The sequence below is a fragment of the Engystomops pustulosus genome, chromosome 3 (assembly GCF_040894005.1).
Source record: "Engystomops pustulosus chromosome 3, aEngPut4.maternal, whole genome shotgun sequence".
Lineage (NCBI taxonomy): Eukaryota > Metazoa > Chordata > Amphibia > Anura > Leptodactylidae > Engystomops > Engystomops pustulosus.
The window spans coordinates 6,025,287-6,040,441 of NC_092413.1; the positions used below are offsets into that span (position 1 = coordinate 6,025,287).

General features: G+C 52.0%; 2 protein-coding genes across 6 annotated transcripts in view; both read right to left on the bottom strand.

The window, feature by feature from the left end:
* LOC140120855 (phosphofurin acidic cluster sorting protein 2-like) overlaps positions 1–3,589 on the bottom strand; it is a 29,488-nt gene extending 25,899 nt beyond the window's left edge. For both annotated transcript variants that reach the window (XM_072139851.1, XM_072139850.1), the window contains exon 1: positions 3,454–3,589. The gene's annotated coding sequence lies outside the window, so the exon portion shown is untranslated. The remainder of the gene's footprint in view (positions 1–3,453) is intronic.
* Positions 3,590–11,924: 8,335 nt separating this feature from the next.
* RRP36 (ribosomal RNA processing 36) overlaps positions 11,925–15,155 on the bottom strand; it is a 233,380-nt gene continuing 230,149 nt past the window's right edge. For all 4 annotated transcript variants that reach the window (XM_072139921.1, XM_072139920.1, XM_072139922.1 and 1 more), the window contains exons 4-9: positions 14,760–14,892; positions 14,605–14,671; positions 13,551–13,655; positions 13,252–13,326; positions 13,054–13,171; positions 11,925–12,842 (exon numbers count right to left, since the gene is read on the bottom strand). In XM_072139921.1, the coding sequence (XP_071996022.1) occupies positions 12,709–12,842; positions 13,054–13,171; positions 13,252–13,326; positions 13,551–13,655; positions 14,605–14,671; positions 14,760–14,892 (632 nt within the window). In that variant the 3' untranslated portion in view covers positions 11,925–12,708. The remainder of the gene's footprint in view (positions 12,843–13,053; positions 13,172–13,251; positions 13,327–13,550; positions 13,656–14,604; positions 14,672–14,759; positions 14,893–15,155) is intronic.

Sequence of the window (15,155 nt, forward strand, 5' to 3'; positions counted from 1 at the left end):
TTGTATGTAAGTCGAATCTGTATATTTTATCATTGTAGTTCCCGACAATTTTTTTTTTTTGCCCCAGTGACAATTGGAGTTTCAAATTTTTTTGCTGTAATAGGACCAAGAATTATCAATAAAGCTTCATTGCAGACAATTTTAAGCTGATTATTGCAATCTGGGACTATTTTAAAGCATCCAGAGAGCTTCACCAGAGGTCACAGTGGGCAGAGGGGTCCGTCTGTAACTATGGGTTGTCTGTAAGTCGGGTGTCCTTAAGTAGGGGACCGCCTGTACTGGGTGTACAGGAGTGAGGGGGCACATATATACTGGGTGTACAGGGGTGAGGGGGCACATATATACTGGGTGTACAGGGGTGAGGGGGCACATATATACTGGGTGTACAGGAGTGAGGGGGCACATATATACTGGGTGTACTGGGGTGAGGGGGCACATATATACTGGGTGTACAGGGGTGAGGGGGCACGTATATACTGGGTGTACAGGAGTGAGGGGGCACATATATACTGGGTGTACTGGGGTGAGGGGGCACATATATACTGGGTGTACAGGGGTGAGGGGGCACATATATACTGGGTGTACAGGGGTGAGGGGGCACATATATACTGGGTGTACAGGAGTGAGGGGGCACATATATACTGGGTGTACTGGGGTGAGGGGGCACATATATACTGGGTGTACAGGGGTGAGGGGGCACGTATATACTGGGTGTACAGGAGTGAGGGGGCACATATATACTGGGTGTACAGGGGTGAGGGGGCACATATATACTGGGTGTACAGGGGTGAGGGGGCACATATATACTGGGTGTACAGGAGTGAGGGGGCACATATATACTGGGTGTACTGGGGTGAGGGGGCACATATATACTGGGTGTACAGGGGTGAGGGGGCACGTATATACTGGGTGTACAGGAGTGAGGGGGCACATATATACTGGGTGTACTGGGGTGAGGGGGCACATATATACTGGGTGTACAGGGGTGAGGGGGCACATATATACTGGGTGTACTGGGGTGAGGGGGCACATATATACTGGGTGTACAGGAGTGAGGGGGCACATATATACTGGGTGTACTGGGGTGAGGGGGCACATATATACTGGGTGTATGGGGAGTGAGGGGGCACATATATACTGGGTGTACTGGGGTGAGGGGGCACATATATACTGGGTGTACAGGGGTGAGGGGGCACATATATACTGGGTGTACAGGGGTGAGGGGGCACATATATACTGGGTGTACTGGGGTGAGGGGGCACATATATACTGGGTGTACAGGGGTGAGGGGGCACATATATACTGGGTGTACTGGGGTGAGGGGGCACATATATACTGGGTGTACAGGGGGTGAGGGGGCACATATATACTGGGTGTACAGGGGGTGAGGGGGCACATATATACTGGGTGTACAGGGGTGAGGGGGCACATATATACTGGGTGTACAGGAGTGAGGGGGCACATATATACTGGGTGTACTGGGGTGAGGGGGCACATATATACTGGGTGTACAGAGGTGAGGGGGCACATATATACTGGGTGTACAGGGGTGAGGGGGCACATATATACTGGGTGTACAGGGGTGAGGGGGCACATATATACTGGGTGTACAGGGGTGAGGGGGCACATATATACTGGGTGTACTGGGGTGAGGGGGCACATATATACTGGGTGTACAGGAGTGAGGGGGCACATATATACTGGGTGTACTGGGGTGAGGGGGCACATATATACTGGGTGTACTGGGGTGAGGGGGCACATATATACTGGGTGTACAGGAGTGAGGGGGCACATATATACTGGGTGTACTGGGGTGAGGGGGCACATATATACTGGGTGTATGGGGGGTGAGGGGGCACATATATACTGGGTGTACTGGGGTGAGGGGGCACATATATACTGGGTGTACTGGGGTGAGGGGGCACATATATACTGGGTGTACTGGGGTGAGGGGGCACATATATACTGGGTGTACTGGGGTGAGGGGGCACATATATACTGGGTGTACTGGGGTGAGGGGGCACATATATACTGGGTGTACTGGGGTGAGGGGGCACATATATACTGGGTGTACAGGAGTGAGGGGGCACATATATACTGGGTGTACTGGGGTGAGGGGGCACATATATACTGGGTGTATGGGGGGTGAGGGGGCACATATATACTGGGTGTACAGGGGTGAGGGGGCACATATATACTGGGTGTACAGGGGTGAGGGGGCACATATATATACTGGGTGTACAGGGGTGAGGGGGCACGTATATACTGGGTGTACTGGGGTGAGGGGGCACATATATACTGGGTGTACAGGGGTGAGGGGGCACATATGTACTGGGTGTACTGGGGTGAGGGGGCACATATATACTGGGTGTACTGGGGTGAGGGGGCACATATATACTGGGTGTACTGGGGTGAGGGGGCACATATATACTGGGTGTACTGGGGTGAGGGGGCACATATATACTGGGTGTACAGGAGTGAGGGGGCACATATATACTGGGTGTACTGGGGTGAGGGGGCACATATATACTGGGTGTATGGGGGGTGAGGGGGCACATATATACTGGGTGTACAGGGGTGAGGGGGCACATATATACTGGGTGTACAGGGGTGAGGGGGCACATATATATACTGGGTGTACAGGGGTGAGGGGGCACGTATATACTGGGTGTACTGGGGTGAGGGGGCACATATATACTGGGTGTATGGGGGGTGAGGGGGCACATATATACTGGGTGTATGGGGGGTGAGGGGGCACATATATACTGGGTGTACTGGGGTGAGGGGGCACATATATACTGGGTGTACAGGGGGTGAGGGGGCACATATATACTGGGTGTACAGGGGGTGAGGGGGCACATATATACTGGGTGTACAGAGGTGAGGGGGCACATATATACTGGGTGTATGGGGGGTGAGGGGGCACATATATACTGGGTGTACAGGGGATGAGGGGGCACATATATACTGGGTGTACAGGGGTGAGGGGGCACATATATACTGGGTGTACAGGGGTGAGGGGGCACATATATACTGGGTGTACAGGGGTGAGGGGCACATATATACTGGGTGTACAGGGGTGAGGGGGCACATATATACTGGGTGTACAGGGGTGAGGGGGCACATATATACTGGGTGTACTGGGGTGAGGGGGCACATATATACTGGGTGTACAGGGGTGAGGGGGCACATATATACTGGGTGTACAGGGGTGAGGGGGCACATATATACTGGGTGTACAGGGGTGAGGGGGCACATATATACTGGGTGTACAGGGGTGAGGGGCACATATATACTGGGTGTACAGGGGTGAGGGGGCACATATATACTGGGTGTACAGGGGTGAGGGGGCACATATATACTGGGTGTACTGGGGTGAGGGGGCACATATATACTGGGTGTACTGGGGTGAGGGGGCACATATATATATTCCGGGTCTGGGGATTCTCTCACCGGTTGATGCTGGGAGTCGGCGAGGCTGGGATTATGTGATGTCACAGTCATGTGATCAGGGAGAGATGATGGGCGGATCCTCCAGGACCTCGATGTATATCAGTTACCAGGGAAACAAGACTGGAAACCTCTTCCTCTAGGCCTCCACCTTATATATCCTAATAGAGGGACATGCTGCTGTATATATTCTAATACTGACGCATAGTTACATGTCTATAATAATACTGCTGTTAGTAAGGGGAGTCCTCTCCTGTAGAGTGTAAGCTCTTATGGTTGGGGGTTCCTCTCCTGTAGAGTGTAAGCTCTTATGGTTGGGGGTTCCTCTCCTGTAGAGTGTAAGCTCTTATGGTTGAGGAGTCCTCTCCTGTAGAGTGTAAGCTCTTATGGTTGGGGGGGGGGGGTCCTCTCCTGTAGAGTGTAAGCTCTTATGGTTGTGGGTTCTCTCCTGTAGAGTGTAAGCTCTTATGGTTGGGGGGTCCTCTCCTGTAGAGTGTAAGCTCTTATGGTTGGGGGTTCCTCTCCAGTAGAGTGTAAGCTTTTATGGTTGGGGTTTCCTCTCCTGTAGAGTGTAAGCTCTTATGGTTGAGGAGTCCTCTCCTGTAGAGTGTAAGCTCTTATGGTTGGGGGGGGGGGTCCTCTCCTGTAGAGTGTAAGCTCTTATGGTTGTGGGTTCTCTCCTGTAGAGTGTAAGCTCTTATGGTTGGGGGGTCCTCTCCTGTAGAGTGTAAGCTCTTATGGGTTGGGGGGGGGGTCCTCTCCTGTAGAGTGTAAGCTCTTATGGGTTGGGGGGGGGTCCTCTCCTGTAGAGTGTAAGCTCTTGTGGTTGGGGGGTCCTCTCCTGTAGAGTGTAAGCTCTTATGGTTGGGGGTCCTCTCCTGTAGAGTGTAAGCTCTTATGGTTGGTGGTCTCCTCTCCTGTAGAGTGTAAGCTCTTATGGTTGGGGGTTCCTCTCCTGTAGAGTGTAAGCTCTTATGGTTGGAGGTTCCTCTCCTGTAGAGTGTAAGCTCTTATGGTTGGGGGTCCTCTCCTGTAGAGTGTAAGCTCTTATGGTTGGTGGGTCCTCTCCTGTAGAGTGTAAGCTCTTATGGTTGGGGGTCCTCTCCTGTAGAGTGTAAGCTCTTGTGGTTGGGGGGGTCCTCTCCTGTAGAGTGTAAGCTCTTATGGTGGGGGTCCTCTCCTGTAGAGTGCAAGCTCTTATGGTTGGGGGGTCCTCTCCTGTAGAGTGTAAGCTCTTATGGTTGGAGGTTCCTCTCCTGTAGAGTGTAAGCTCTTATGGTTGGGGGGTCCTCTCCTGTAGATTGTAAGCTCTTATGGGTTGGGGGGGGGGTCCTCTCCTGTAGAGTGTAAGCTCTTATGGTTGGGGGTCCTCTCCTGTAGAGTGTAAGCTCTTATGGTTGGGGGTCCTCTCCTGTAGAGTGTAAGCTCTTATGGTTGGGGGGTTCCTCTCCTGTAGAGTGTAAGCTCTTATGGTTGGGGGGTCCTATCCTGTAGAGTGTGAGCTCTTATGGTTGGAGGGTCCTCCTCTCCTGCAGAGTGTAAGCTCTTATGGTTGGGGGGTCCTCTCCTGTAGAGTGTAAGCTCTTATTGTTGGGGGTTCTCTCCTGTAGAGTGTAAGCTCTTATGGTTGGGGGGGGGGGGTCCTCTCCTGTAGAGTGTAAGCTCTTATGGTTGGAGGGTCCTCCTCTCCTGCAGAGTGTAAGCTCTTATGGTTGGGGGGTCCTCTCCTGTAGAGTGTAAGCTCTTATGGTTGGGGGTTCTCTCCTGTAGAGTGTAAGCTCTTATGGTTGGGGGGTCCTCTCCTGTAGAGTGTAAGCTCTTATGGTTGGAAGGTCCTCTCCTGTAGAGTGTAAGCTCTTATGGTTGGGGGTTCTCTCCTGTAGAGTGTAAGCTCTTATGGTTGGGGGGGGGTCCTCTCCTGTAGAGTGTAAGCTCTTATGGTTGGGGGGTCCTCTCCTGTAGAGTGTAAGCTCTTATGGTTGGGGGTCCTCTCCTGTAGAGTGTAAGCTCTTATGGTTAGGGGTCTCCTCTCCTGTAGAGTGTAAGCTCTTATGGTTGGGGGTCCTCTCCTGTAGAGTGTAAGCTCTTATGGTTGGGGGTCCTCTCCTGTAGAGTTTAAGCTCTTATGGTTGGGGGGGGGGGGGTCCTCTCCTGTAGAGTGTAAGCTCTTGTGGTTGGGGGGAGGGGGTCCACTCCTGTAGAGTGTGAGCTCTTATGGTTGGAGGTTCCTCTCCTGTAGAGTGTAAGCTCTTATGGTTGGGGGGTCCTCTCCTGTAGAGTGTAAGCTCTTATGGTTGGTGGTCTCCTCTCCTGTAGAGTGTAAGCTCTTATGGTTGGGGGTCCTATCCTGTAGAGTGTGAGCTCTTATGGTTGGGGGGTCCTCTCCTGTAGAGTGTAAGCTCTTATGGTTGGGGGGTTCTCTCCTGTAGAGTGTAAGCTCTTATGGTTGGTGGGTCCTCTCCTGTAGAGTGTAAGCTCTTATGGTTGGGGGGTCCTCTCCTGTAGAGTGTAAGCTCTTATGGTTGGGGGTCCTCTCCTGTAGAGTGTAAGCTCTTATGGTTGGTGGTCTCCTCTCCTGTAGAGTGTAAGCTCTTATGGTGGGGGTCCTCTCCTGTAGAGTGCAAGCTCTTATGGTTGGGGGGTCCTCTCCTGTAGAGTGTAAGCTCTTATGGTTGGAGTTTCCTCTCCTGTAGAGTGTAAGCTCTTATGGTTGGGGGGTCCTCTCCTGTAGAGTGTAAGCTCTTATGGTTGGAGGTTCCTCTCCTGTAGAGTGTAAGCTCTTATGGTTGGGGGGTCCTCTCCTGTAGATTGTAAGCTCTTATGGGCTGGGGGGGGTCCTCTCCTGTAGAGTGTAAGCTCTTATGGTTGGGGGTCCTCTCCTGTAGAGTGTAAGCTCTTATGGTTGGGGGTCCTCTCCTGTAGAGTGTAAGCTCTTATGGTTGGGGGGTCCTATCCTGTAGAGTGTGAGCTCTTATGGTTGGAGGGTCCTCCTCTCCTGCAGAGTGTAGGCTCTTATGGTTGGGGGGTCCTCTCCTGTAGAGTGTAAGCTCTTATGGTTGGGGGTTCTCTCCTGTAGAGTGTAAGCTCTTATGGTTGGGGGGTCCTCTCCTGTAGAGTGTAAGCTCTTATGGTTGGGGGGTCCTCTCCTGTAGAGTGTAAGCTCTTATGGTTGGGGGTTCTCTCCTGTAGAGTGTAAGCTCTTATGGTTGGGGGGGGGGGGCCTTTCCTGTAGAGTGTAAGCTCTTATGGTTGGGGGGTCCTCTCCTGTAGAGTGTAAGCTCTTATGGTTGGGGGTCCTCTCCTGTAGAGTGTAAGCTCTTATGGTTAGGGGTCTCCTCTCCTGTAGAGTGTAGGCTCTTATGGTTGGGGGTCCTCTCCTGTAGAGTGTAAGCTCTTATGGTTGGGGGTCCTCTCCTGTAGAGTTTAAGCTCTTATGGTTGGGGGGGGGGGGGTCCTCTCCTGTAGAGTGTAAGCTCTTATAGTTGGGGGGGTCCTCTCCTGTAGAGTGTAAGCTCTTGTGGTTGGGGGGAGGGGGTCCACTCCTGTAGAGTGTGAGCTCTTATGGTTGGAGGTTCCTCTCCTGTAGAGTGTAAGCTCTTATGGTTGGGGGGTCCTCTCCTGTAGAGTGTAAGCTCTTATGGTTGGTGGTCTCCTCTCCTGTAGAGTGTAAGCTCTTATGGTTGGGGGTCCTATCCTGTAGAGTGTGAGCTCTTATGGTTGGGGGGTCCTCTCCTGTAGAGTGTAAGCTCTTATGGTTGGGGGGTTCTCTCCTGTAGAGTGTAAGCTTTTATGGTTGGTGGTCTCCTCTCCTGTAGAGTGTAAGCTCTTATGGTTGGTGGTCTCCTCTCCTGTAGAGTGTGAGCTCTTATGGTTGGTGGTCTCCTCTCCTGTAGAGTGTGAGCTCTTATGGTTGGAGGTTCCTCTCCTGTAGAGTGTAAGCTCTTATGGTTGGTGGGTCCTCTCCAGTAGAGTGTAAGCTCTTATGGTTGGGGGTCCTCTCCTGTAGAGTGTAAGCTCTTATGGTTGGGGGTCCTCTCCTGTAGAGTGTAAGCTCTTATGGTTGGGGAGTCCTCTCCTGTAGAGTGTAAGCTCTTATGGTTGGTGGTCTCCTCTCCTGTAGAGTGTAAGCTCTTATGGTTGGGGGGGTCCTCTCCTGTAGAGTGTGAGCTCTTATGGTTGGAGGTTCCTCTCCTGTAGAGTGTAAGCTCTTATGGTTGGGGAGTCCTCTCCTGTAGAGTGTAAGCTCTTATGGTTGGTGGTCTCCTCTCCTGTAGAGTGTAAGCTCTTATGGTTGGGGGGTCCTCTCCTGTAGAGTGTAAGCTCTTATGTTTTGGGGTCCTCTCCTGTAGAGTGTAAGCTCTTATGGTTGGGAAGTCCTCTCCTGTAGAGTGTAAGCTCTTATGGTTGGGGGGTCCTCTCCTGTAGAGTGTAAGCTCTTATGTTTGGGGAGGGGGGTGTTCCTCTCCTGTAGAGTGTAAGCTCTTGTGGTTGGGATGGTCCTCTCCTGTAGAGTGTAAGCTCTTATGGTTGGGGTCCTCTCCTGTAGAGTGTAAGCTCTTATGGTTGGGGGTCCTCTCCAGTAGAGTGTAAGCTCTTACGGTTGGGGGGTTCCTCTCCTATAGAGTGTAAGCTCTTATGGTTGGGGGGTCCTCTCCTGTAGTGTGTAAGCTCTTATGGTTGGAGGGTCCTCCTCTCCTGTAGAGTGTAAGCTCTTATGGTTGGAGGGTCCTTCTCTCCTGTAGAGTGTAAGCTCTTATGGTTGGGGGTTCCTCTCCTGTAGAGTGTAAGCTCTTATGGTTGGGGGTTCCTCTCCTGTAGAGTGTAAGCTCTTATATTTGGGGGGGGTCCTCTCCAGTAGAGTGTAAGCTCTTATGGTTGGGGGGTTCCTCTCCTGTAGAGTGTAAGCTCTTATGGATGGGGGTTCCTTTCCTGTAGAGTGTAAGCTCTTATGGTTGGGGGGGGGGTCCTCTCCTGTAGAGTGTAAGCTCTTGTGGTTGGGGGGGGGGGGTCCTCTCCTGTAGAGTGTAAGCTCTTATGGTGGGGGTCCTCTCCTGTAGAGTGTAAGCTCTTATGGTTGGGGGGTCCTCTCCTGTAGAGTGTAAGCTCTTATGGTTGGAGGTTCCTCTCCTGTAGAGTGTAAGCTCTTATGGTTGGGGGTCCTCTCCTGTAGAATGTAAGCTCTTATGGTTGGGGTCCTCTCCTGTAGAGTGTAAGCTCTTATGGTTGGGGGTCCTCTCCAGTAGAGTGTGAGCTCTTATGTTTGGGGATCCTCTCCTGTAGAGTGTAAGCTCTTATGGTTGGGGGGTTCCTATCCTATAGAGTGTAAGCTCTTATGGTTGGGGGTCCTCTCCTGTAGAGTGTAAGCTCTTATGATTGGAGGGTCCTCCTCTCCTGTAGAGTGTAAGCTCTTATGGTTGGGGGTTCCTCTCCTGTAGAGTGTAAGCTCTTATGTTTGGGGGGGTGGTCCTCTCCAGTAGAGTGTAAGCTCTTATGGTTGGGGGGTTCTTCTCCTGTAGAGTGTGAGCTCTTATGGTTGGGGGTCCTATCCTGTAGAGTGTGAGCTCTTATGGTTGGGGGGGGGTCCTCTCCTGTAGAGTGTAAGCTCTTATGGTTGGAGGTTCCTCTCCTGTAGAGTGTAAGCTCTTATGGTTGGTGGGTCCTCTCCAGTAGAGTGTAAGCTCTTATGGTTGGGGGTCCTCTCCTGTAGAGTGTAAGCTCTTATGGTTGGGGGTCCTCTCCTGTAGAGTGTAAGCTCTTATGGTTGGGGTGTCCTCTCCCGTAGAGCGTAAGATTTTATGGTTGGGGGGGGGGTCCTCTCCTGTAGAGTGTAAGCTCTTATGGTTGGAGGTTCCTCTCCTGTAGAGTGTAAGCTCTTATGGTTGGAGGTTCCTCTCCTGTAGAGTGTAAGCTCTTATGGTTGGGGGTCCTCTCCTGTAGAGTGTGAGCTCTTATGGTTGGAGGTTCCTCTCCTGTAGAGTGTAAGCTCTTATGTGCAGGGTCCTCTCTCCTGTAGAGTGTAAGCTCTTATGGGCAGGGTCCTCTCTCCTGTAGAGTGTAAGCTCTTATGGTTGGAGGTTCCTCTCCTGTAGAGTGTAAGCTCTTATGGTTGGAGGTTCCTCTCCTGTAGAGTGTAAGCTCTTATGGTTGGAGGTTCCTCTCCTGTAGAGTGTAAGCTCTTATGGTTGGGGGTCCTCTCCTGTAGAGTGTGAGCTCTTATGGTTGGAGGTTCCTCTCCTGTAGAGTGTAAGCTCTTATGTGCAGGGTCCTCTCTCCTGTAGAGTGTAAGCTCTTATGGGCAGGGTCCTCTCTCCTGTAGAGTGTAAGCTCTTATGGTTGGAGGTTCCTCTCCTGTAGAGTGTAAGCTCTTATGGTTGGGGTTCCTCTCCTGTAGAGTGTGAGCTCTTATGGTTGGAGGTTCCTCTCCTGTAGAGTGTAAGCTCTTATGGTTGGAGGGTCCTCCTCTCCTGTAGAGTGTAAGCTCTTATGGGTGGAGGGTCCTTCTCTCCTGTAGAGTGTAAGCTCTTATGGTTGGGGGGGGGTCCTCTCCTGTAGAGTGTAAGCTCTTGTGGTTGGGGGGGGGTCCTCTCCTGTAGAGTGCAAGCTCTTATGTTTGGGGGTCTTCTCCTGTAGAGTGTAAGCTCTTATGGTTGGAGGTTCCTCTCCTGTAGAGTGTGAGCTCTTATGGTTGGAGGTTCCTCTCCTGTAGAGTGTAAGCTCTTATGGTTGGAGGGTCCTCCTCTCCTGTAGAGTGTAAGCTCTTATGGGTGGAGGGTCCTTCTCTCCTGTAGAGTGTAAGCTCTTATGGTTGGGGGGGGGGTCTTCTCCTGTAGAGTGTAAGCTCTTATGGTTGGAGGTTCCTCTCCTGTAGAGTGTAAGCTCTTATGTTTGGGGGGGGGGTCCTCTCCAGTAGAGTGTAAGCTCTTATGGTTGGGGGGGGGTCTTCTCCTGTAGAGTGTAAGCTCTTATGGTTGGGGGGTTCTTCTCCTGTAGAGTGTGAGCTCTTATGGTTGGAGGTTCCTCTCCTGTAGAGTGTAAGCTCTTATGGTTGGAGGGTCCTCCTCTCCTGTAGAGTGTAAGCTCTTATGGTTGGGGGTCCTCTCCTGTAGAGTGTAAGCTCTTATGGTTGGGGGTTCTCTCCAGTAGAGTGTAAGCTCTTATGGTTGGGGTTCCTCTCCTGTAGAGTGTAAGCTCTTATGTGTAGGGGGTCTTCTCCTGTAGAGTGTAAGCTCTTATGGTTGGGGGTCCTCTCCTGTAGAGTGTATGCTCTTATGATCAGGCGGTTCTCTCTTGTGGCTCCCACTCAGGCGCCATATTCCTTACATGTAAAGGGTGGTTGTCGTGTTGGGGTGTGAACCAGGGGCTTGATGGGATGTATTGGTCATAAGGGCGGGGCTGCACAGGTTTAACCTCTGACTTTGTGGTGACCTCTATATTCTCTTCCTTCATATTTTAGGCTGAGGTTACATTTTTCTAGATACATTATGTTGTTTTTTTGAGTTTTCTTTCTTAATATTCTGATCTCTATAACCTGAAACGCGTCTTCTGGATCCTCCGCCATTTATGGCTTTTGTATAGTTTTGGACATCATAATGACCCGTCCGCAGATGATCGCGCAGAGAATCCAGGGCGGAGGGCGGGAGGTGAAAAACTTTGTGGTTATATGAGGCACAATGTATGAATCCAATGGGGCAGATTTACTTACCCGGTCCATTCGCGATCCAGCGGTGCGTTCTGTGCGCTGGATTCGGGTCCGGCCGGGATTTATTAAGGTAGTTCCTCTGCCGTCCACCAGGTGGCGCTGCTGCACTGAAGAGCATCGAACGCACTGGAATACACCGAGCCGGGCTGAGTGAAGGTAAGTGCAATTTTCGCGACATATATTTTTTTTTTTAAATGCGGCGGTTTTTACGAATCCGTCGGGTTTTCGTGCGCCAAAATCCCAGGGCAATTCAGGGAAAATTGGCGCAAATCGGAGATATTCGGGTAACGCGTAGGGAAAACGCGAATCGGGCCCTTAGTAAATGACCCCCGATGTGTCCGTTGCAGGGAAAACACACAATTTAAGGAAAGCTGGAGAGAAGGATCATCGGACGGGGGGCAATATTTTGGTAAATATTCATGGACTCCTGGGGTCACAGGTCCCCTGACCTGAAGAGGAGACTGAAGGCCACATCATATAACGGCTGCGCGACCAACATCAGTCGTTACGTTAGAGCAGAGTAACTCAAACGTTGCAATTTTGGACACAATCCAAGGGCTTCTCCTGTGATGACCCCGTGGAGGTCACATTGCAGTCAGGACCTTGACCTGTGACCCCGGGGGAAGCTCTTGGGTTGCGTCTCAGAACCTCCAGAACTTACTTTCTTCTGCTCTTTTAAAATCCATGGAGGATAATAAAAGGTTATATAAGACCCCGAGGCTGCGGACCACCGACTCCTCCATCACGTGACCACCAGGAACACCAAATCCTAGAATATGGGACAAGACACGGAGCAATTCCCGATAATTTACTGAATGTCCAATAAAAACCCAGGAGAGGAGTCACTCCCCCTCACAGGTGCTACAGGTCATGGATCACAGTAACCCCCTCCTCTGCTGCAGAGCATTACGCCAGCAGAGCGTCGCCCTCCCATCCCACAGGGAGAACCAGAGGCCGCGGGGCCTGAACCATGTGACAGAGACAAGAGATCGGGAGCGTCACAGGTCACCAGAGACAATGCAAGGGAGATGATCTGCAGAGTCGCTCACAGGCAAGTGCAGGCTTGTTGTTCTTACTATTTAACATCTCTTCTGCAGAGCATCTCAACACCAGATGTGGCAAAGCCTCACACCAGATGCAGTGAGCAAAGAAGATTCCACCTCTGCAGAGCATCATACCGGATGGAAGGAATCAACAGAGAAGTCTCCCTCCTCTGCAGAGCATCACACCAGATGGATGGAGTCAGCAGAAAAGGCTCCATCCTCTGCAGAGCATCACACCAGATGGATGGAGTCAGCAGAAAAGGCTCCATCCTCTGCAGAGCATCACACCGGATAGATGGAGTCAGCAGAGAAGGCTCCATCCTCTGCAGAGCATCACACCGGATGGATGATGTCAGCAGAGAAGGCTCCATCCTCTGCAGAGCATCACACCGGATAGATGGAGTCAGCAGAGAAGGCTCCATCCTCTGCAGAGCATCATCTGAGGATCCCAGCTCTTTATGTCCATAAAGGTTCTATACTTGGAGTCCAGTGTACAGAGGAGCCCCGGTGCTCCCCCTATTGCTGGTTGGGGAGTCGTCTTCGGTCCTTGGTTGCGTTTCGCTTTCTCTTTTTGCTCAGGAAACTTTCCACTTTTCCTTTTTTCTTCAGCTCCAAATATTTATCTGCGAGTTCTAACTTCCGGACGTCACCTGAGGGCAGAAGGAACGAGGATTATTACTGACCCCGAGCAGCACCTACCCGAGAAGAGCGCCCCCACCAGGCGGAATATGGGGCAATGCATCAGCCCTGAGGGTAACAAGATGCCACACAGCGACCACCCGCGGCCCCCACCAGCGCCCCCGTTTATAGGACCCCCAGTGCCGGGGTCCTGTGTAGCCCCATATAAGTGGGAGGAGTCACCTTTCTTGAGGTAGAAGGGCTTCTTCCCCTGCTGTGCCTGTTCTCTCTGCTGCCTCTTGAACTCCAGCTGCTGTTCCCAGAGCCTCTGCTTCTTCTGCGACGCCTTCTCCTGCTGATCCTGAAGGTAAACACAAACCCCAATGAGGAGCAGATCTTGGGGTCCCCCGGGTTCCCCGTTCCTGCCGGTTCCGTTCTTACCATCCTGCGCAGGAGCTGCTGCACTCGCTGCTTTGCCTCCGGGTTGCGCATTTTCTTAAGTTTCTTTTCTAAAATCTGTAAAACCAATGAGAAGTGAGCGAGGAGCCGGGACCTCTACAGATGTCCCCCCCCACACACACCGGCGCCTCCCCCCCCCCCTCTCACCACACACTGCCCCCCCCCCCTCACCGCACACCAGCGTCCACCCTCCCCCCTCACCACACACCAGCGCCTCCCCCCCCTCACCACACACTGGCGTCCCCCCTACCCACACATGGACCCCACAGGCCCCGCGTCACCTTCTTCTCGTTCTTCTTGATGTCATCGATGAATCCGTACGTCTTGTGAAAGATTTCAGGCTTAAACTCCCCTGAGAGGTCGTCAAATCGCGGATCCCGCAGCACCTGCACATGAAGAGCGAATCAACGCTAAGGAGACAACACAACGTGCTGGGGGCCACAAGATAGATGCTGGGACCCCCACAGAGCAGGAGGATGTGACCAGAGGGGTCCAGCTTTCCAATCTGTGTCTATAATAGAGCAAAAATAGGAAGACAAAGCCCTCGCTACCTGCAGCTCATTCAGCAGGACCCCCCGTCATGATAGAGGGTCCTGCAGCACCAATAACACAAGGTCCCGGCAGTCAGACACCGACCCACAAGTTACGTCCTAGAAATGTGGTAAACATTTGGTCCATATTTGTTTTGGCCCCAACTGGACACCGACCCGCACTCTGGAGCCAGAACATCCATCACAATCCGTCCTGATACCCCAGGGACATTCCTCCTAGATCCAGGCCCCGGGACTGCGGGATCTTCCTATATGTGTTATCCACAACCTCCTTCCTTCTAATATCAACTCTTAAAATTCTGCTAATATCCCTGAAGGATTCCTGCGGTTGTTACCAGGACCCCTCCGTGCTGTAGATTCACTATCTGCCTGTCAGCACTTCCCCCTACCTCTGCCTGGTGTAATCTCAATGTGGCAGAGGAAGCTTCAGCTCACAGTGGAAGGGGGGAGTGCTTACTAAACAGGGTAATAGCCTGTGAAGCTGCAGCATGGAGAGGATCTGGTATCACGCCCAGGAGCCCTTTAGGCTCATTAGCATAATTTTAAAAGTAGATTTTTAGAAGGAAGGAGTCCATGGATAACATATACGAGTAGATAACCGGATCTATGAGTAATGGAGAGTGGCTGTCAGTGAGGGAGCGCTCGCACTCAGCTGCTTCTCCGTCAGTGAGTGGGAACAGGAAAGGTGAAACAGAAGCAGTCGGATTATCATCCCTGATGCTGGGCCTGGGAGACCCGTATAATGTCAGGGAAGGCTCCCGGACACGAGGGGCTCCCGTCTTACCGTTTTCTTGAATGGCACCACCTTCCTCAGGAACGGCACCGGCAGCTTGGACGACATTTCCAGGGGTCTGAGAACACAACATTGTGGTGAGTCTCGTGTTACACGTCTGTCAGATCTCTGACGTCCGGCAGGTCGTACACGGTGCAGGTCCTTACCGATTCTTATCCGCCACCACCCGGGCTCCTGACAGGTTCCCTTTCTTAGGGTCTTTCCTTGCTTTGTTGAAAGCTTTGGTTCCCATCTGGTTCCGTACACGGAGAAGCTCCTCAAAAGACATGGACGAGCCGCCTGAGGGAGAACAAAAGTCACAAAAAATCACAACGACTGAAACTAAAGCCCAAAGCAGAGAGAAGCGGGAGGCAAATACAAGAGGTGACCCATAGATCAGATCCCCCAGGGGAGTATCCGGCACACAGAGAGGTGACCCATAGATCAGATCCCCCAGGGGAGTATCCGGCACACAGAGAGGTGACCCATAGATCAGATCCCCCAGGGAGTATCTGTCACACAGAGAGGTGACCCATAGATCAGATCCCCCGGGGGAGTATCCA